Source organism: Coregonus clupeaformis, unplaced genomic scaffold (genome assembly GCF_020615455.1).
Source record: "Coregonus clupeaformis isolate EN_2021a unplaced genomic scaffold, ASM2061545v1 scaf0810, whole genome shotgun sequence".
Taxonomy (NCBI): domain Eukaryota; kingdom Metazoa; phylum Chordata; class Actinopteri; order Salmoniformes; family Salmonidae; genus Coregonus; species Coregonus clupeaformis.
Window position 1 is genome coordinate 188,990 of NW_025534265.1, and position 22,656 is coordinate 211,645.

Genomic DNA, 22,656 nt, shown 5'->3' on the forward strand with positions numbered 1-22,656 from the left:
CCAGTAGTTCCATCCACAATGCGGATCCACCAAGTTGTTTGTGTGGCTGCAAGGCAAATTGCCTACCGTGATGTAAGCTGTATGTGCACAGTCCACAACAAGAAACTGGAATGCCAGTGTTTCAATACACAACATTTCACATTTACCCCTAAAGTTACATCAGTCGTGTCACAGAGGGAGGTTGATTGGGCAAATCCAGACATATGCGGGAAATGGTGCGTGGCCAAATATGATGACGATTTCTATCCCGGAATAATTCTAGCCACAGATGAATCCCATGTGCTGGACCAAATAGGTACTTCTGGCCACTTCTTGATGATATCCTGTGGTATCCATTTGAGGACATCTTGGAACACATTGATCCCCCTAAACCGGTGACTTCTAGGCACATGGAAATACAGAAGGAAGTGTGGGCTAGGCTCTCTCAGTAAAAATGGTGAACAAACTGTAGGCTTACCTATAGGTTATTAATGTTAAGATGTTTGCTTAATGTTCAAACATTCAAACAACACAGACATTCCTGCCATTACTCTGGATATTTCTATGAAATCAATGAAATGTTGTAACTGTTGTAAGTTTATTAATGTGTTGTAATCTGTCTAGATTTCATCTTGATTGTTTAAACTTTAAAAGCTATGTTGACAGTAGTTTAAAATGTTAAAAAATGGCAACATGTGACCTATATAGGTTATCAATGTTAAGATGTTTGCTCAATGTTCAAACAGACTCCTGCCATTATCAGATGGATATTTTTATGAAATCAATGAAATGTTGTTACTGTTATTAGTTCATTAATGTGTTTTACTCTGTCTAGCTTTCATCTAGATTCTTTAGATTTTAAAAGCTATGTTGACAGTAGGTTTAAAAATGTTTAAAATGTTTAAAAAATGGCAACATGTTAGTGATCTCAAAAGATAAAACATATGACACGTGATGCTTTTCACTCAACCCTGTTACATGATTTTCACCCTGTTGCGGTGCATTCATCCCTGTTACGAGATTATTTTTTTTACATTTTTGTATTAAATACACAAAATATAACATTAATAGTGTTTTTATTGTGTGTATTAAATCAGGGTAAATAAGGCTATTTCAATTTTGTCAGGAATTACGCAGCATTCTTGCACATTTCTTGCGAAAATGTGGAGTTAGATTAGAAATTTCTTCATCGTAAACTGGAAAGGATGGTGCTGGTCAGTTTTTCTTGATTTTCTCTTTAATTACAATATGCCATTATTTACAAGGGACATCTAAACTGTGAGATTATGCCAGAAGCTGATCTCAAGCTTATTGGAAAAATGAATAGTTGAATAACAAAATGACTGTGACGGGGTTGAATTAAATTGGGACTTGTTTGAGAAAATAATACAGAATAATAACTTAATACTCTACATTGAGATGGGAAAAGGTATTTTCTATCAAGTACACACATTACTTTGTCACATCAAATAAAAAAAAGCTTAAGATTTTAATGTTCATTGTTTCATCCTCCTCAATCACAAAAGGCACCGAATCTGTAGAATGACCCATATACACCACTCCTGATAATTGCACTTTGAATAAGTGCAAACTCTTTTTTAAGTGCATTACAGTGTTTTTCCTGTCCCAATTCAATAATATTCTTTATAATTGCTCCTGATGACTGCATTCTCTGGTTTATTGCACGCGCTGTCACATCAGTCCCTCCCAAGCCGTTGCAGTAGTCAGAAGTTGCCTGTGTTACAATGTGTTGTCTTTCAGTTCAGTTCATGCAAGAAATGATAATTCTAGATGACCATATTAGTTATTAGAACTGTTTCCCCATATGTAGTTTATCTCTTTCCATTATTACTGGTCTGTACCAAAGATTGTTTAGAAACTCTGTCCGTGTACCTTCTAGGAAACATCCATCCACATGGGGGTGCTGTGATGTGTTTACGGGCTCACAAACGACTGTTACTAACAGAAGAATTCAATACGGAAGTAAAACTGAGAGAGGGTTTGTTTTTTGTATGTGGACAGCGGCAACTGTTCTTTCCTCGTGGATAAAGCCATACCACAGACAAAAGGGGTTAGTTATCAGTATCTTTGCCATACTAGTTGAATACTCACCTCTCAGTAGACTGAAAATGTCTACACTACAGATGTTGCGCGTGTTCTTAAATGAGCGTTTAACGGCGGCTGCTGTGGAGATTTTCGGGGCAGTTGAGAAAACGGTAGTGGAGTACCAGGAGGAGAATGATCGGCTACGGAGTATGCTGCGGATTACACAGGACATAAAACTATGCAGAAAAGGTTCGTCTGTAGATCTACAAATACATAGCTACAATTCTTTTTTATGAATAGCTAAGTTGTTTAGGCTAACAATGATCACCATTTCATATGTTTTAAAATAGTTTAATGCAACGTTTATCGTGCGTGATGAAACAGTTTGTCACGAAACGCTTATTGAAATAGCATATAGCTCGGTATGCGCACTCAGGCATGGCTAAAAGCTGTGTGTGTGTATATCTATCGATATATATATATATATATATAAAAGAGATGAAGTGTTATTTTTATTTAGGTGGTATAGATAACCTCTGCTCCTCCTTGCCTTCCCTCTAGAGTCCCTTCAGCTCTCTCTTGCTGTCTCTGAAGAGGAGGATCCCCCTGAGCAGCAGCACTGTGAGCAGGAGTGGAGACCCAGTCTGCAGCAGGAGGACCTAGAACCCACACAGATTAAAGAGGAACAGGAGGAATTCTGGACCAATCAGGAGGAAGAGCAGCTTCAAGGGCAGGAAGCTGATATCATAGAGTTCAAATTCCCTACACCTTGTGTGAAAAGTAAATGTGATCAGGAGAACCCACTTCAGTCTTTTACTCTTCCCCAAACCCAGACAGTGGAGAACAGAGAAAGTAACTCTAAACCAGTGGATCGCCCCCATTTTGTCACTGTTACCCACCTAAAGGGTCTCGACATTCCCTGTGACCCTCCAGATAATCAAAACAGTGCCTCCAGCCACAGCTCAGCTGTAATCAGTGACCCAGTAAGACTTAGGCTGCTGTCACCATTGCATCCCAGCCCACCATTGGATACCAACCTATCAATGGGGGAACACTGTTCCAAACCCAGCACTACGTCTAGTAAAACTCACTACTGTAGTGACTGTGGGAAAACGTTTGCTCTGAAAGCTGACCTGCAGGGGCATGTGACTCTCGCCAAGAAGAGACCCAGCGAATGCCGCCTCTGCAAAAAACGCTACAACTCCACCTGTAAATTGAAGGCCCATGTCAGACTCTGTCAGGTGGAGAAACCCTGCACCTGCCCCTTTTGTGGAAAGACCTTTAAACTCAAAGGACATCTTTCCAGGCACATGAGGATTCACACAGGAGAGAAACCGTTTGGCTGTGGTGACTGTGGGAAAAGCTTCATTCAGAAGGGGGACCTAAGGAGGCATATACTGACTCACACCGGAGAGAAACCATTTAGCTGTGGTGACTGTGGGAAAAGCTTCAATAGGAAAGGGAACCTGAACTTGCACATACTGACTCACACAGGAGCGAACGTCCACAAAGAAAGAAACAAATAAAGAAAACAGGATGGAAACACAAAGAAGAAACAAATTAGGACAAAGACATCTTGTCAGAAGATGGACAACACTCTTTGGAAAAGCAAAGCAACTCTGGATCATTCATTCTCTGGGTTTCAGATAAATAGATGTCATGAATTTACTTTTGTAAAACATTCTATGTAAATAAAGTTTGATTTGATCTAACAGTACAGAGTAGTTAAACTCACAGGTCTGCTGTTCTCGCTTGATTTTTTTCATATTATAAACAGGAATTCCTGGTAGTTTGTTTTTTAATGTCTCCAGAATAATCTGACTGATGTTAATGATACATAAAAAAATATATACTTCCAGAAAATGTGTCCTTGCATTTGTCCAATGTTATTTTTAATAAATTTTGTCTTAATGCTGTTCATTTATGATATTGATTTCATCTTGTATATTACATTTTTAAAATACTGTTAATGTTCATACAGTGTATGTGGTATGCAACTACAGACTGATCTATGGTTAGTGGAGGGTAAAACTGATCCTAGACCTGTATGTCTAAGGGCAATGTCTGGACCTTTATGACCCAGGAGTGTGGACATACCCTACTTTCTTGTCTATTCCCCTTGAATCACTACATCACCAAATATAGCACACGTCTGCAGCACTAACTGGAGATACTGTCCTCAGACATTGAAAATCTAGGGCTTGATTCAATCCGTATCACGGAAGATCCGCGGTAAAGAACGATTGAAATGTAAAGGTAATTTCCGATTGAGCCGACATGCGCGTTAACGTGAATGCGGGAACGTTGACTTTACATTTCAAAAATTGCGCTATACCGCTGATCTCCTGCAATACGGATTGAATCGAGACCCTAATTTCATAGGCCTATAGGCATACCAAGATTTTGATGACTTGTAGTGATAAGCTAAACCAAGATGCATTTCTAAGGTAAGATTCAGTAGGACCTGCTACTCAACAGTAAAATTATTGATGATCATGATGATGCATATGCTAGATCTCTAGTGCTGCTGATGTCAGAATTGCACTCTTGGGACAGCAATTGTTTGTATAGGCTACCAGCGCCACCTGTCTACATCAATGTTTGCCAATCTGGGATAGTAGGCTAGCCCTCATACCTCGACTATACACAGAAGGTATGAGGGAAGGCTCATAAAACATAGGGGTAATGATTGGTTGCACATGACGGCATAGCCACGGGAAGTAGGTGCTGCAGCACCCCCTGAAAATCAGAACTTCAACAAAACTAAAATGTAAAGAAATGTATTATTTATTTTTACTCATTCTTTTTTTACTAGTCCTGTATTAGTGGACCAATAAAGCTGTCTGTAGCACAGCTCCCCCATTTGTATATTGTCCCATGCAATAATCTGTATGACTTGAATAACACTGGTTTAGACTCTAGAACAGATATGGGCAATTTTGATGGGGGCTGGGGACACAAAAATCTGAACTCATCTTGAGGGGCAGCAGTTGCTCCACCCCTCGATGTCTGGAGCTCAAAAAGCAATAGTACGGTATGCGATTCCACAGAGGAGCGTGATTAGTTCTCTGTTGTTCTCAATCATGATCAATGATGTTTACTCTCAGGTGCGGCCGGATATAGGGAGGTGGTTATTTGCGGATGATGGGGCCTTATGGAAGAGGGTAAGAAATGTGCCATACATAGTCAGGAAGGTACAGAAAGCAATTGATGAGGTAAAGCGGTGGGCATTAATGTGGTGATTCAGGTTCTCTGTAGAGAAAACTCAAACAGTGTTCTTTACCAGGAGGAAGGTGGGAGATGAGGTATGCTTGAGGTTATATGGGAGAAACTTGGAGAGGGTGGGGGCCTTCAGGTTCCTTGGGGTATACTTTGACACTAGACTGACCTGGGCAGAACACATTGAGAGAGTGGTGGGAAAGTGTAAGAAGGTGCTAAATGTGATACACTGTCTGACGGGGAAGGAGTGGGGGGCTGGGCGTTCCTCATTGAGGACCATGTATATTACATTGATCCGATCTGTAATAGACTATGGAAGTATAGCATATGGTTCGGCAGCCCGGACCTCACTGGAAAGGCTAGATGTCATACAGGGGCAAGGACTCAGAATATGTAGTGGGGCGTTTCAGACGTCCCCAGTGGCTGCATTACAGGTGGAGATGGGGGATATGCCATTGCAGATTAGGAGACAGCAGCTGGCAATGAATTATTGGGTCAACCTACAAGGACATGGGATGTCTCATCCTGCGAAAGGGATTTTACAGGCATGCTGGGAACATAAGCGAAGACCGAAAACGAGCTTTGGGTGGGTGGGTAATACCCAGGCGAAGGAGATGGGACTGTATGGAAGGGAGTTTAGTCTAACGGTACTTATTCCTGTAAATCCACCATGGCTACTCCCGCCTCCAGTAGTTGATCTAGAAGTGTTGGAGAGACCTCAGAAAGATAGGGAGGGTGTTGATCCATCTGATTTGTTTAAGAGACGTCTGGATACTGTGTATCAGGATTTTGTGGCCATTTACACAGATTGTTCAAAAGATCCAAGGACAGGACATACTGGGTCAGCATTTGTAGTGCAGGAATGTGGGGTGGAAGTCTGGAAACGTTACAGATCATCTGGCTGTATATATGGCGGAGCTGATGGCCATACTGTTGGCCTTGCAGTGGGTGGAGGAAGTCAAACAAGACAGAGTAGTTATTTGCTCTGATTCATGTGCAGTGTTAATGAGTCTCCAGTCCTTTAGCTCACGTAGCAGACAAGACCTGCTTTGTGAGGTGCTACAAACCCATGGCAGGATTAAACAGATGGGTATACAGATAAGATTTACTTGGGTCCCAGCCCATGTGGGGGTGGAGGGGAATGAGGAAGTAGATGAACAGGCTAAACAAGCACTTAGTAGTGGGGATGTTGATGTTAAAAGTTTCAATGAGCAAGGCAGAGGCAAAAAGACTGATATATACAGTGATTGTGCAGAGATGGTAGGAGCAGTGGAATAGAGATAATAAGGGAAGGCATTTATTTCAAGTACAGAGGAAAGTCGAGGAGGGGAGGACAGCAGGAAGGGACAGAAGAGAGGAGGCTATTTTTTACAAGATTAAGGGTGGGACACAGCCAGTTAAATAAGACATTAAATGTGATAGGAAAGCGATTCCCGACGTTTACCGAAAAGAGCCATTCGTTCGCCAACGAGACATAATTTAAACAAACTGAAAACACAACTTTCAGTTGACTGAAAATGGACTCGCCCTCACTGATACAAATAGAAGACAATGCGGAAGTGAAACGGGATTTTCTGGTTTGTTTTGTTTGTTAATTTACCACCATTCTTTCCTCATGGACAAAGCCATACTAGCTGAATACCCAACTCTCAGTCGACTGAAACATGTCCAAACTACAGTTGCTGCGTGTGTTCTTAAATTAGCGTTTAACGGCGGGTGCTGTTGAGAAAACGGTAGCAGAGGATCAGGAGGAGAATGATTGGCTACAGAGACTCCTGCGGATTACACCGGAGATAAAACGATGTATAATAGGTTTGTATGTAAATATAGAGATGGAAAAACATCAAAACGTTATCTGTGCCATTATGGTGTCTGTGACAGCATGGGCAGCACCATTGAGGCTATCTACTTTTTAAAGTAATCAATTAGGTTTTTATTTTGTGTTTGAAAAAAATGTAAAGCTAAAATTGGTAATTAACCGCCACCTGCAGTGCTGGAGTCCTGCACCAAATTATGTGTCATTAATTTATTGTGGTCACTAGATGGCGTGGATATAGCTTAAAGCAATTAACAAACCATAGCACCCAATTTGAAGAAGACAATGCGCTGATCATTGGCAGATCGCTCCCAACCCATAGGAATCCCCACCTAGTTGACTACTTTAAAATGGTGGAAGCCAGAGATACTGAAGGAATTGAGATTATGCTTTACCGCATTTTCCCATTTAAAAAAAGGTAAATGTTCCGGTATGTGTAAATTGGTGTTCCCCCTCTCGTGTTAACATGCTTTCTCGCATGAGCCGTCCTAGACTGCTTCAGGCGCTTTGAGAAATTGCACAGACCTCAAAAAATGGCTTTTCTACTAATTGAAAAGATGTCCGTTTGAGCTCATAATGCACAAAAAACGAGCCAATGCGATGTCTCACTTTCTAGAATGTATCTGATGGAAGCCCAAAATGTCAATGTACATGCAAAAACACGGTTATATCCAAGCTAAGTCCTCTAACTATCTCTCTGATATATACAGTTATATACAGTTCTACTTAATTAACAAACTGTTTAGGCTAACAGTGATCACCAGCTAAACAATTTTAAGAAGTTGTTTTAAATTTTTTACTGTGAATGAAGAAAAACCTTGCCTGTCACGAAAACCAGGAAGTGATTTGAACATATAATTCATGATGGGAAAAAAGTTGAAAACAAATGGCTTTTTATGTTTAGTTTATTGATAAGTAATTGGAAATAGTCTTTAGAGTCTAGTTTTAAATTTTTGAATTGCAATATCAATTTACAGACTTACATTTTTATAGACACTGATGTCTAAAGGGTGCTCCATCTCTCCTTCCCTCCAGACTCCCTGCAGCTCTCTCTCACTGTCTCTGAAAAGGTGGTTCCTGCCGAGCAGCTGCACTGTGAGCAGAAGTGGAGCCCCAGTCTGGGGCAGGAGAACCCAGAGCCCACACATATTAAAGAGGAAGAGGAGGAAGTCAGGACCAGTCAGGAGGAAGAGCAGCTTCAAGGGCTCTTTGATATCAAAGTCTCCATATTCCCTACTCCCTGTGTGAAAAGTGAAAGTTTATTTAGGTGGTATAGATAACCTCTGCTCCTCCTTGCCTTCCCTCTAGAGTCCCTTCAGCTCTCTCTTGCTGTCTCTGAAGAGGAGGATCCCCCTGAGCAGCAGCACTGTGAGCAGGAGTGGAGACCCAGTCTGCAGCAGGAGGACCTAGAACCCACACAGATTAAAGAGGAACAGGAGGAACTCTGGACCAGTCAGGAGGAAGAGCAGCTTCAAGGGCAGGAGGCTGATATCATAGTGTTCAAATTCCCTCCTCCTTGTTTGAAAAGTAAATGTGATCAGGAGAACCCACTTCAGTCCTTTACTCTTCCCCAAACCCAGACAGTGGAGAACAGAGAAAGTAACTCTAAACCAGTGGATTGCCCACATTTTGTCACTGTTACCCACCTAAAGGGTCTCGACATTCCCTGTGACCCTCCAGACATTCAAAACAGTGCCTCCAGCCACAGCTCAGCTGTAATCAGTTGCATAGTTGCATAGACCAAATGAAGGATATTTCGGTGATATGAAGGATATGTTAGCCTGAAAGCCAGACCTGTTTCTTTCTCTCACTGCTTGACCACCACCCTGAGATGACCACCACTCAAGCCATGAACTTTCAGCCTAAGACTTAGGCTGCTGTCACCATTGCATCCCAGCCCACCATTGGATACCAACCTATCAATGGGGGAACACTGTTCCAAACCCAGCACTACGTCTAGTAAAACTCACTACTGTAGTGACTGTGGGAAAACGTTTGCTCTGAAAGCTAACCTGCAGGGGCATGTGACTCTCGCCAAGAAGACTCTGTCACGTGGAGAAACCCTGCACCTGCCCCGAAGTATACCTTTAAACTCAAAGGACATCTTTCCAGGCACATGAGGATTCACACAGGAGAGAAACCGTTTGGCTGTAGAGACTGGGAAAAGCTTCATTCAGAAGGGGGACCTAATGAGGCATATACTGACTAACACAGGAGAGAAATCATTTAGCTGTGATGACTGTGGGAAAAGCTTTAATCGGAGGGGGCAGCTGAAGGTGCACATACAGACTCACACAGGAGAGAAACAACATGGCTGCTTCGTCTGTGGTAAAAGATTCACTCATAAGGCTTATCTACTGAAACATGTGGATAAGGTCCACAAAGAAAGAAAACAGGATGAAAACTGAAAGAAAGTGAAATAGGACAAATATATTTTGTCAAAAGGCAAAATAAATAAATAAGGCAGGATGTGGACAACACTCTTAGCAAAGCACCTCTGGACCAATCTTGCCATTGTCTTGTGATGAATTTACTTTTGTAAAACATGCTATGTAAATAAAGTTTCATTTTAATTGAAGGGAGAGGTAATGATCAAACAGTGGTATGCAGTATTATGTGAATCTCACAGGTCTGCTGTTCAAAGTCTGTTGATGTTTTCACATGATTAGAAACAGGAATATCTTGTAGTTTGTTTTGGAATCTTAGGGTGATGAGAAAATGGTCTGGTTGATTACACTTTCCAGAAAATATCTCCTTCCATCTGTCTTTTTGTCATACATTTTGACTTAATGCTGCTCATTCGTGATATTGTTTGAGTCTTTAGGGAAGTAATGATTTACAGTCGATTCCTGATAAGTGCACTTTGTATGAGTGAAAACTCTGTTTTAAGTGCTTGTGACATTCTTTGTAATTGCTTCTGATAACCGCATTCTCTGGTTTAGTGCATGCTTTCACATCAGTCCCAAGCTGTTGCAGTTGTCAGGAGTCGCCTGTGTTACAATGTGTTGTCTTTCAATTCAGTTCACCATCCTAAATCACCCTATTACTAATTAAAACTGTTTCCCCACATGAAGTTATCTATTTCCATCATCACTGGTCTGGAGGTTGAAGTAAAACTTGCTGAAGCGTTACTAGCATGCTAGCAGATACCCATAGACTACCTCTAACTTCCTTCATACTGAAAACAGAGACATAGAAATGGTATCCACGAGATAAAGGGCCTCATTGCCACAATCCCGAAGTATACCTTTAAAGGTATTTTCTGATTGAGCCCACATATGCCATGAATGCAGTCTGCTAATGCGGGAACAGTGCCTTTAAATTTCAATCACGCTGTAATGCTGAATTTCTGTGATATGGATTGAATAGAGTCCTAGGTCTTTAGTTGGGTTTTATTTTTCCTTGTTTTTTACCACCTACCCCTTTCAGATATACAAAAAAGCATGCAAAAAGAAGCAGGCATGGTAAATTAGTGGGATTTTGGTCTATATATTAGAAATCTATCGCAGAAGATCCATGGCATAGTGCAATTGAAATTTAAAGGCAATGTTCATGCCTTCGCGCCAATTGCAGTCACAGTAAACACCGCATACAATATGTCGACTCAATAGGAAATGACCTTTACATTTAAATTGCACTATACCGCAGATCTTCTGCGATATGGAATTAATCAAGCCCTAGATTTTCAATGTCTGAGGACAGTATCTCCAGTTAGTGCTGCAGACGTGTGCTATGTTTGGTGATGTAGTGATTCAAGGGGAATAGACAAGAAAGTAGGGTATGTCCACACTCCTCGGTCATAAAGGTCCAGACATTGCCCTTAGACATACAGGTCTAGGATCAGCTTACTCTCCACTAACCATAGATCAGTCTGTAGTTGCCTACCACATACACTATATGAACATTAACAGTATTTTAAAAATGTAATATACAAGATTAAATCAATATCATAAATGAGCAGCATTAAGACTAAATTGATTAAAAATAATATTGGACAAATGCAAGGACACATTTTCTTTGAATATAATTTTTTTAATGTATCAATAACATCCATCAGACTATTCTGGAGACATTCCAAAACAAACTACCAGGAATTCCTGTTTTATAATGATGTGAATACATCAAGAGACTTTGAACAGCAGACCTGTGAGTTTTCAACTATCTGTACTATTAGATCAAATCAAACTTTATTTACATAGAACGTTTTACAAAAGTCAATTCATGACATCAATTTATCTGAAACTCAGAGAATGAATGATCCAGAGTTGCTTTGCTTTTCCAAAGAGTGTTGTCCATCTTCTGACAATATGTCTTTGTCCTAATTTGTTTCTTCTTTGTGTTTCCATCCTGTTTTCTTTATTTGTTTCTTTCTTTGTGGACGTTCGCTCCTGTGTGAGTCAATATGTGCAAGTTCAGGTTCCCCTTCCGATTGAGCTGAAAGAGTCAACTGCCACTAGAGACTGTCGAAACTTGTCGCATGGCGGCGCCTCGAGAAGGAATGGCCGGCAGGGAGAGCTCAGTTGAGTTTTCGATTCCCACGGGGGGCCAGTATAAAAAAAATATGTATTCACTAACTGTAAGTCGCTCTGGATAAGAGCGTCTGCTAAATGTAAATGTAAGCTTTTCCCACAGTCATCACAGCTAAATGTTTTCTCTCCTGTGTGAGTCAGTATGTGCCTCATTAGGTCCCCCTTCTGAATGAAGCTTTTCCCACAGCCCCACAGCTAAAGGATTTCTCTCCTGTGTGAATCCTCATATGTCTGGACAGATGTCCTTTGAGTTTGAAGGTCTTTCCACAAAAGGGGCAGGTGCAGGGTTTCTCCACCTGACAGAGTCTGACATGGGCCTTCAATTTACAGGTGGAGTTGTAGCGTTTTTTGCAGAGGCGGCATTCGCTGGGTCTCTTCTTGGCGAGAGTCACATGCCCCTGCAGGTCAGCTTTCAGAGCAAACGTTTCCCCACAGTCACAGTAGCGGTGAGTTTTTCTAGACGTGGTGCTGGGTTTGGAACAGTGTTCCCCCATTGATGGGTTGGGATCCAATGGTAGGCTGCTGTCAAGTCCTACTGGGTTGCTACTTACAGCTGAGCTGTGGCTGGAGGCATTGTTTTGATTATCTGAATGTCAAGACTCTTTAGGTGGGTAACAGTGACACAAGGTGTGAGATCCACTGGTTTAGAGGCAGTATCTCAGTTCTCCACTGTGAGTTTGGGAAGGAATGAAGTGGATTCTCCTGATCACATTCACTTTTCACACAAAGAGGAGGGAATTTGAACTCTATGATATCAGCCTCCTGCCCTTGAAGCTGCTCTTCCTCCTGAATGGTCCTGACTTCCTCCATTTCCCATTTAATCTGTGTGGGCTCTGGGTCCTCCTGCCCCAGACTGGGGCTCCACTCCTGCTCAAAGTGCTGCTACTCAAGAGGAACATTCTCTTCAGAGAGAGCTGCAGGGAGTCTGGAGGGAAGCCGAGTAGGAGCAGAGGTTATCTGTATACCACAGAATTAAATAGAACAACTGAATGATACAACTGAATGATAGATCTCTATGATATACAGACCTACATCCTTTAGACATGCCTGAGTGCACATACCAAGCAATATGCTATTTCAATAAGCTTTTCGTGACAGACAACTTTTTAATCATGCACAGTAAAAGTTACACATTAAAAATTGTTCTTTAAAGGGTAGCTAATGCTAAAGCAGCACATTGGATTCCATTAAAATGCAACGCCCAGCATTGGGGTGAGTAGCTGCAGTAAGTGTTGTGGAATCCAATGTGCTGCATTAGCATTAGCTATCTTTAGCATGCTGACAAAAAGGCAGTTTAATTCAAAATGAGTAGTATTTCAATCTTCTAATTATATCATTATCCCAGCCACGAAATCGAAGGAGTACAACGACACCACAGGAGGTTGGTGGCACCTTAATTAGGGAGGACGGGATCGTGGTAATAGCTGGAGTGGAATAAATGGAATGGTATCAAATACATTAACACACATGGTTACTATGTGTTTGATGCCGTTCCATGTGCTCCGTTCCAGCCATTAGTATGAGCCGTCCTCCCCTCAGCAGCCTCCTCTGAGTGACACCTACCATCCCTGGATTGAGGTACGTTTTCAAGCTATATCCCTGGTTCGTCACTGCGGTGCTAACATTATGGGCAAACTGCGTTTCAACTTGAGAGAGAAGATACTAAATGTCAAGTTGAGTTTGGCTAGATATTTATACTGCCCTGCAAAGGCAAATAGCAGAAACTACGCAAACAGTGAAACAGAAAAATGGCTTTAATGTTTTTTTGTTGCTGCTGTCAAGCCAAATATGTTGTAGGTAGATAAGTGATAATGCACTGATGTATTATCTTATTATGAAGCTATTTCTGATGCATATCAACCATGACCGCTGATCTGACCTACAGTGAGCTCCAAAAGTATTGGGACAGTGTCCATTTTGTTGTTGTTTTGGCTCTGTACTCCAGCTCTTTGGATTTGAAATGATACAATGACTGTGAGGTTAATGTGCAGACTGACAGCTTTAATTTGAGTGTACTTTCATCCATATCAGGTGAACTGTTTTGAAATTACAGCACTTTATGTACATGGTCCCGCCATTTTAGGGGACCAAAAGTATTGGGACAAATTACTTACATGTGTATTAAAGTAGTCAAAGGTTTAGTATTTGGTCCCATATAACTAGCACGCAATGACTACATCAAGCTTGAGACTCTACAAACTTGTTGGATGCATTTGCTGTTTGTTTTGGTTGTGTTTCTGATTATTTTGTGCTCTATAGAAATGAATGGTAAATAATGTATTGTGTCATTTTAGAGTCACTTTTATTGTAAATAACAATATAATATGTTTCTAAACACTTCTACATTAATGTGGATGCTACCATGATTATGGGTCGTCCTGAATGAATCCTGATAATGATGAGTGAGAAAGTAAGAGGAACAAATGTCATACCCCCAAGACATACTAACCTCTCACCATTACAATAACAGGGGAGGTAAGCATTTTTTGGGGGCTATGATATTTGTGCTTCTTTAACTTTCTCACTCAACATTTTTCACTGGATTATTTCAGGATGATCCTTAATCATGGTAGCATCCACAAGAATGTAGAAGTGTTTAGAACAACAAGCTCTCAGTCTGACTTCAGAAGATGTTTCTCAAACATCGAATTTCGAAGTTGTTCCAAATGTCACATTTCAAAGTGTTTAAGGTTAAGTTTAGACATTCATTCCAAATGTTGAAGGTTAAGGTTAGGCATGAACTCTGAATGGTTAAGGTAAGGGTTAAGGTTTGGGATAGACGTAAAATATAAAATCTCAAAAACCAGAGGCAGAACATTTTACCTAAGAGTCTGCCACTGGTGCCAAAGGTTGCATGTTTGAATCCAGCTAAGTTGTTTTTCAGATTTTTGTTTAAGCCTATCCCAAACCTTAACCCTAACCTTAACCATTCAGAGTTAATGCCAAACCTTAAGATTTCGGAGTTAATGCAGCCTTTGGCACCAGAGGCAGATGCTTACGCCCATCCGCCATCCCGTTCACGACACCCTAGCAGAACCAAAACCTACTTGAAGGTAACAGCGCTCACTGTTGCCCCTAGTGGTCGGTTTCCACGTCATCTCCCGACGTCCTCAGACATGGATTGACTTCGAATACTGACTTGTATCACGGCTGACCTGGCTGGTTTAGAAACATTGTATTCTCTAGTAAGCAACCATCCACATGGGGGTGCTGTGATGTGTTCACGGGCTCACCACTGACTGATACAAACAGAAGAAGACAATACGGATGTAAAACTGGGAGAGGGTTTGTTTTGTTTGTGGCCATCATTTTTCCTCCTGGACGAAGTCATACCACAGACAAAAGGGGTTAGTTATCAGTATATTTGCCATACTAGTTGAATACTCACCCCACAGTCGACTGAAAATGTCTACATTACAGATGTTGCGCGTGTTCTTAAATGAGCGTTTAACGGCGGCTGCTGTGGAGATTTTTGGGGCAGTTGAGAAAACGGTAGCCGAGTACCAGGAGGAGAATGATCGGCTACGGAGACTGCTGCGGATGACACCGGACATAAAACTATGTAGAAAAGGTTCGAATGTAGATCTACAAATATATAGCTACAATTCTTCTTGATGAAGAGCTAAGTTGTTTAGGCTAACAATGATCACCATTTTATAATAAATAAACTAAACTGACCGTGCATGATGAAAAAGTTCACGAAAATCTATTGAAATAGCATATAGCTAGGTATGCTCACTCAGGCATGTCTAAAAGCTGTGTGTGTGTATATCTGTCTATGTGTATATATATATATATATATATATATATATATATATTATATATGTAAGAGCGTCTGCTAAATGACTTAAATGTAAAATGTGTATATATATGTGTGTGTATGTATGTATGTATGTATATATATATATATATATGTATTATATATGTATATATATGTATATATATGTGTATATGTCTGTCTATATATATGTGTGTGTGTATATATATATATATATATATATATATATATGTATATATATATGTATATATGTATGTTATATATATATATATATGTATATATATATATATATATGTGTTTGTATATCTATGTGTCTATATGTCTATGTCTGTCTATATGTATACACGTCTATATGTATACACATGTCTATATGTGTGTATATATATATATATATATATATATATATATATATATATATCGATCATAGATTGTTCTTTTTATTTAGGTGGTATAGATAACATCTGCTCCTCCTCGCCTTCCCTCTAGAGTCCCTTCAGCTCTCTCTTGCTGTCACTGAAGAGGAGGATCCCCCTGAGCAGCAGCACTGTGAGCAGGAGTGGAGACCCAGTCTGCAGCAGGAGGACCTAGAACCCACACAGATTAAAGAGGAACAGGAGGAACTCTGGACCAGTCAGGAGGAAGAGCAGCTTCAAGGGCAGGAGGCTGATATCATAGTGTTCAAATTACCTCCTCGTGTGAAAAGTAAATGTGAAAACCCACTTCAGTCCTTTGCTCTTTCCCAATCCCAGACGGTGGAGAACAGAGAAAGTAACTCTAAACCAGTGGATCTCCCACATTTTGTCACTGTTACCCACCTAAAGGGTCTCGACATTCCCTGTGACCCTCCAGATAATCAAAACAATGCCTACAGCCACAGCTCAGCTGTAATCAGTGACCCAGTAAGACTTGACAGCAGCCCACCATTGGATACCAACCTATCAATGGGGGAACACTGTTCCAAACCCAGCACCACGTCTACAAATACTCACCGTTGCTGTGACTGTGGAGAAACGTTTGCTCTGAAAGCTGACCTGCAGGGGCACGTGACTCTCGCCAAGAAGAGACCCAGCGAATGCCGCTTCTGCAAAAAACGCTACAACTCCACCTGTAAATTGAAGGCCCATGTCAGACTCTGTCAGGTGGAGAGACCCTGCACCTGCCCCTTTTGTGGAAAGAACTTCAAACTCAAAGGACATCTTTCTAGGCACATGAGGATTCACACAGGAGAGAAACCGTTTGGCTGTAGAGACTGTGGGAAAAGCTTCATTCAGAAGGGGGACCTAATGAGGCATATACTGACTCACACAGGAGAGAAACCGTTTAGCTGTGGAGACTGTGGGAAAAGCTTCAATAGGAAGGGGAACCTAACTGAACATATACGGACTTGCACATACTGACTTACACAGGAAAGAAAGACCACAAAGAAAGAAACAAACAGGATGAAACACAAAGAAGAAACAAAATAGGACAAAGACATCTTGTCAGAAGATGGACAACACTTTTTGGAAAAGCAAAGCAACTCTGGATCATTCATTCTGTGGGTTTCAGATAAATATAATTTTTCTATTGTTTTTAATTTTTTATTTATTTCACCTTTATTTAACCAGATAAGCCAGTTGAGAACAAGTTCTCATTTACAACTGCGACCTGGCCAAGATAAAGCAAAGCAGTGCAATAAAAACAACAACACAGAGTTACATATGGGGTAAAACAAAACAAAGTCCAAAATACAACAGAAAATCTATATACAGTGTGCAAATGTAGCAAGTTATGGAGGTAAGGCAATAAATAGGCTATAGTGCAAAATAATTACAATTAGTATTAACACTGGAATTATAGATGTGCAAGAGATGATGTGCAAATAGAGATACTGGGGTGCAAATGAGCAAAATAAATAACAATATGGGAATGAGGTAGTAGGGTGGGCTAATTTTAGATGGGCTGTGTACAGGTGCAGTGATCGGTAAGGTGCTCTGACAACTGATGCTTAAAGTTAGTGAGGGAGATAAGTCTCCAGCTTCAGAGATTTTTGCAATTCGTTGCAAAACGTTCTATGTACAGTTGAAGTCGGAAGTTTACATACACCTAGGTTGGAGTCATTAAAACTCGTTTTTCAACCACTCCACTAATTTCTTGTTAACAAACTATAGTTTTGGCAAGTCGGTTAGGACATCTACTTTGAGCATGACACAAGTAATTTTTCCAACAATTGTTTACATACAGATTATTTCACTTGAATTCACTATCACAATTCCAGTGGGTCAGAAGTTTACATACACTAAGTTGACTGTGCCTTTAAACAGCTTGGAAAATTCCAGAAAATGATGTCATGGCTTTAGAAGCTTCTGATAGGCTAATTGACATCATTTGAGTCAATTGGAGGTGTACATGTGGATATATTTCAAGGCCTACCTTCAAACTCAGTGCCTCTTTGCTTGACATCATGGGAGAATCAAAAGAAGTCAGCCAAGACCTCATAATTTTTTTCTAGACCTCCACAAGTCTGGTTCATCCTTGGGAGCAATTTCCAAACGCCTGAAGGTAACACGTTCATCTGTACAAATAATAGTACGCAAGTATAAACACCATGGGACCACACAGCCGTCATACTGCTCAGGAAGGAGACACATTCTGTCTCCTAGAGATGCACGTACTTTGGTGCGAAAAGTGCAAATCAATCCCAGAACAACAGCAAAGGACCTTGTGAAGATGCTGGAGGAAACGGGTTCAAAAGTATCTATATCCACAGTAAAACGAGTCCTATATCGACATAACCTGAAAGGCCGCTCAGCAAGGAAGAAGCCACTGCTCCAAAACCGCCATAAAAAAGCCAGACTACGGTTTGCAACTGCACATGGGGACAAAGATTGTACTTTTTGGAGAAATGTCCTCTGGTCTGATGAAACAAAAGTATAACTGTTTGGCTATAATGACCATCGTTATGTTTGGAGGAAAAACAGGGTTGCCTTGCAAGCCGAAGAACACCATCCCAACCGTGCACGGGGTGGCAGCATCATGCTGTGGGGGTGCTTTGCAGCAGGAGGGACTGGTGCACTTCAGAAAATAGATGGCATCTTGAGGAAGGAAAATTATGTGGATATATTGAAGCAACATCTCAAGACATCAGTTTAAGAAGTTAAAGCTTGGTCGCAAATGGTTCTTCCAAATGGACAATGACACCAAGCATACTTCCAAAGTTGTGGCAAAATGGCTTAAGGACAACAAAGTCAAGGTATTGGAGTGGCCATCACAAAGCCCTGACCTCAATCCTATAGAAAACTTGTGGGCAGAACTGAAAAAGCGTGTGCGAGCAAGGAGGCCTACAAACCTGACTCAGTTACACCAGCTGTGTCAGGAGGAATGGGACAAAATTCACCCAACTTATTGTGGGAAGCTTGTGGAAGGCTACCCAAAATGTTTGACCCAAGTTAAACAATTTAAAGGCAATGCTACCAAAATACTAATTGAGTGTATGTAAACTTCTGACCCACTAGGAATGTGATGAAATATATCACTCTACTATTATCCTGACATTTCACATTCTTAAAATAAAGTGGTGATCCTAACTGACCTAAGACAGGGAATTTACTAGGATTAAATGTCAGGAATTGTGAAAAACTGAGTTTAAATGTATTTGGCTAAGGTGTATTTAAACTGACTTCAACTGTAAATAAAGTTGTTTTGATCTAACAGTACAGAGTAGTTAAACTCACAGGTCTGCTGTTCTGTCTCTTGATGTAGTCGTCATTATAAACAAGAATTCTTGAGTTATTTTTGGTATGTCTCGAGAATAGTCTTATTGATCCATTAAATGTTTACTCCTTGCATTTGTCATTATTTTTCATCAATCTACAGACTGATCTATGGTTATGAGTTGGATTTGTGGAGCCAGTGGAGGGTAAAACTGATCCTAGACCTGTATGTCTAAGGGCCTGGACCTTTATGGCACAGGACTGTGGACATACCCCCCCTTTGTCAGTTCCTCTTGAATCACTAAATCACCAAACATAGCACAAGTCTGAGCTAAGTTATGTTTAGATGTTTGTTAAAGACGAAGGGAGAACTAGTGAGATGTTTTTTTTTCTCTGCACATTGAGAATTCAGCATGGTGGAACAGGAAGATCTTTCCTCCATTATAAAAATAATATATATAAAAAAACAAGCATTATCACCCGCTCTTGCAATTTCTTAAATGTAAATCTCTAAGCTATGTAACAAGACGATAACTAATTCAATCCGTTGCATGGAAGATCTGCACGATTCCGATTAAGTTGACATATGCAGCATTGAGCATGAATGCAGTCTCCGCAGATCTTCTGCGCTATGGATTGAATCTAGCCCCAAGGTGGTATTTGGAAAGGAGAGCTGACTTCTTTCTACTTGCTATGGGAGGGCAGTAATGGGTTGAAGTATAAATGAAGGAAAACAATTTATTGCAAATGAAAATCATTTTATTTTCTCTAAATAAAATGCATTGAAATATTGACACACACATTAGTCCTTCACAAAGTCACAGAACCTCAAGGAAATATTACGTATTTAAACAAGCTGCCGTAATTTGAACTCCACAACATGTGAAAATGCCAACGTCATTTCAACTAAAATATTGACAGTAATTACAAGGGGGTTTCCCTTCATTGTTAAATAAATTACAAAACTTTACAAAAATGGGAAGATTCCATATATTTCAGTACTAGTGATTCCCAGACATGCTCCATTGGGTGTGATAGTTCTGTAACTTGCATGATATAATTTCTACACCAGTTAGATGTGAATGTTTGATATGTTTGTAGATGGTTTGATCAGTTACAAATACAAATGTATCAAGCATGTTCATGGAAGCACTGGCACTGAACACGGTCTATTCACTTCATATCCCCTGATAACTATTGAAAAGATCTTTAAGAAATGCAGGCAAAACATCATACAAACAAAAGCAAAAGGTCTACAAGTATAGTCCCCACAGAATTCAACTGTCACATCTTGGGGGAATTTAAATAAACCATTACATCTACAACCATTAACCTTCATTCTCTAAAACAATATCTGCTTTAAATCTATAAATAATGTTACCTCTTTTTAATCTACCATACTTCTAAAATATGCTCTGCAGTACAAAATAAAAATCCAGTGGGTTCCCTTCATTGCAATAAATGGTCTCAGAGTCTCCTTTCAGTAATAATATACACTAACAGTATACAAAACACTACAGTGACAAGACATTTAAAATACACAAGAGATAAAGTCCAGCTTTGACCGATGCATTGTGCGTGCCGCTTTGGGATTTGGGAGTAGAAATGGCGAGCCCTCAAATCAGAATGTACCAACCTGCCTTAGAAAAATGGCAGCTACTTGGCTACACATGGAAACGGCTTGAAAAAGACACTGTGGAGAATCTAGCTACCATTTATATAAAGGGCCCTTGCTTGCTGTGCTTCTGGTGGAAAAGGGTTTGATTTCCAGATACATATAGTATCTGCTAGCCCTGGCCTCACAGCAGAGTGTAGTTGTATCGACTGTTGAGTCCATCCCTATGGTATGTGAAGGAGTGTCGGTCTCAGCGTTCACAGATCTTCATCCCAAACCCTGTTGGGACAACCAACTGTTTCTGTCCATCCAAGGACGTTGCCCCACGCACAGTGGACTGTCCTTAGGGCTCAAAGTTCAACCACAATTAAAAAGCCATGTTTCTGCTGAATAGATGACACTCCTGTTGGAAAGTCAACTTCAGTGAGGCTCAACGCAAGTTCACATTTGAACACAAGTACCCTTATAGTAAAGACAAGTGTTTGACTCATGTACCTTCAGTTTGAAATCTGATCTGACATGGAGCAATAAATCATCTATTTTCAAAGGCTCTATAATCCATCCATATTCACAATCCACTGAGGTACTTCAAATTGTTTTCTTCATATGCAGTTCCTTTCCATCCAGACACACACATAACATACATGTACACACATCCACAAGGACAAGTCTGTACCATCATCCATCAAATATAGTTAATGACTAACCCCAATATTTCCCCCAAAAAACACATGACTGGTCTGGACCCATCTAGACTGGTCCCAAATCTGTTTGCGTCATCTTGGCAACGCCTATGCCCTCTGTCCACTCCAAGCTATCATAGGAGTTGGGCAGATGGGCAGCACAAACAGATCTGGGACCAGGCTAGGACCCAGCAGCCTCACAGAAGAACCGGTTATATCCCCAGAGTAATCTAGTCTTTGTGTTGTCGGACACTCTTCAATTCCCTGTTCATTTCTCCATTACCTCGTATCAGTCATGACCGCTCCCACCCCCCACACCCCATTATGACATCATCCATAACCACAGAAACGAGACCAAACATGATGAAAACCACCCAGGATATGGGGCCAAGTCTCCAGAACAAAGACATGAGACAGTGCTTCTGAAAATAAATAAACCTATATTTCTGGTGGCCTTCATCGGAGTCAGCAGTGGCATGCAATAGAAACAAATATCCTTCATTTCATTAGCACCCTAGGCGTATTTCACAAAGCTGGATCACAAAATAGTTCCTGCTTATTGAAATACCACCCTGAACACATACGGCCAACCAGTGTTATACCTCAGCTGGTGGCAGGCCTCTGGTTTGATGTCAGAGAAACACCGGAACTTGGCCCATAGAAATAGAATTCTTAGAAAGGATGAAGGCCCTCAGCAATTTGAGGGCCTTCTAGGGATTCTAAGATGTTTTGCTCTCTAGAGTAAATCGAACAGTTTGAAGCACAAAGCAAAGCAGACATTTGAGTGAGTGACAGGTTCAGGGTCATCATTATAGGATACTGGTCTAGTCAAGTGCAGTTTGTCATCAGTAATTCAGACCAATATTAGTCAAGGGGAATATCAGTCAGTTAAACATCTATACCAGGGCTCTCCAACCCTGTTCCTGGAGAGCTACTGTCCTGTAGGTTCACTCCAACCCTAATCTAGCACACCTGATTCTAATAATTCGCTGGTTGATAAACTGAACCAGGTTAGTTAGAACTGGGATTGGAGCAATAACCTGCAGCAGGGCAGCTCTCCAGGAACAGGGTTGGGGACCCCTGATCTATACTAATCATAAACCGAGTCTGTAGTAGAACATCTCCAGTGTAAACTGAATCAGCTAGGTCCCCATCTGAAAATATTGCGAGTGTGCAATGAATACAGTAGTTTTGGCTTCAGTCAAATGGACCATGGCTAACAAGTTGTCACTGTTCATTATACCCAAATAGCTGGTCCAGAGGCTTCAGTGAACCAGCCTAATCAAGGTAGTGGCCTTC

At 40.8% G+C, this 22,656-nt stretch overlaps 1 protein-coding gene across 4 annotated transcripts; it reads left to right on the forward strand.

The window, feature by feature from the left end:
• Positions 1 to 1,635: 1,635 nt before the first annotated feature.
• On the forward strand, positions 1,636 to 16,938 carry LOC121562743 (zinc finger protein 774-like). 4 transcript variants are annotated; one of them, XM_045216816.1, is made up of 3 exons: positions 1,645 to 2,274; positions 2,587 to 3,019; positions 8,934 to 10,133. In XM_045216816.1, exons 1-3 carry the CDS (start codon positions 1,992 to 1,994, stop codon positions 9,178 to 9,180), a joined length of 963 nt encoding a protein of 320 aa, XP_045072751.1. In that variant the 5' UTR covers positions 1,645 to 1,991; the 3' UTR covers positions 9,181 to 10,133. The 4 variants fall into 4 exon arrangements, with proteins under 4 accessions (XP_045072748.1, XP_045072751.1, XP_041730858.2 ...); XM_045216813.1 differs by lacking the exons at positions 2,587 to 3,019; positions 8,934 to 10,133 and adding an exon at positions 15,854 to 16,938 and having other exon boundaries at positions 1,636 to 2,274; XM_041874924.2 differs by lacking the exon at positions 8,934 to 10,133 and having other exon boundaries at positions 1,670 to 2,274; positions 2,587 to 3,878.
• The last annotated feature ends 5,718 nt before the right edge of the window (positions 16,939 to 22,656 follow it).

What these genes read in the sequence shown, in the direction of transcription:
- LOC121562743 (XM_041874924.2), top strand. Translation starts at nt 1,992, where the DNA reads ATGTGGACAGCGGCAACTGTTCTTTCCTCGTGGATAAAGCCATACCAC. An exon ending in CATAAAACTATGCAGAAAAG is followed by an intron (nt 2,275 to 2,586) that starts GTTCGTCTGTAG and finishes CCTTCCCTCTAG; the next exon opens with AGTCCCTTCAGCTCTCTCTT.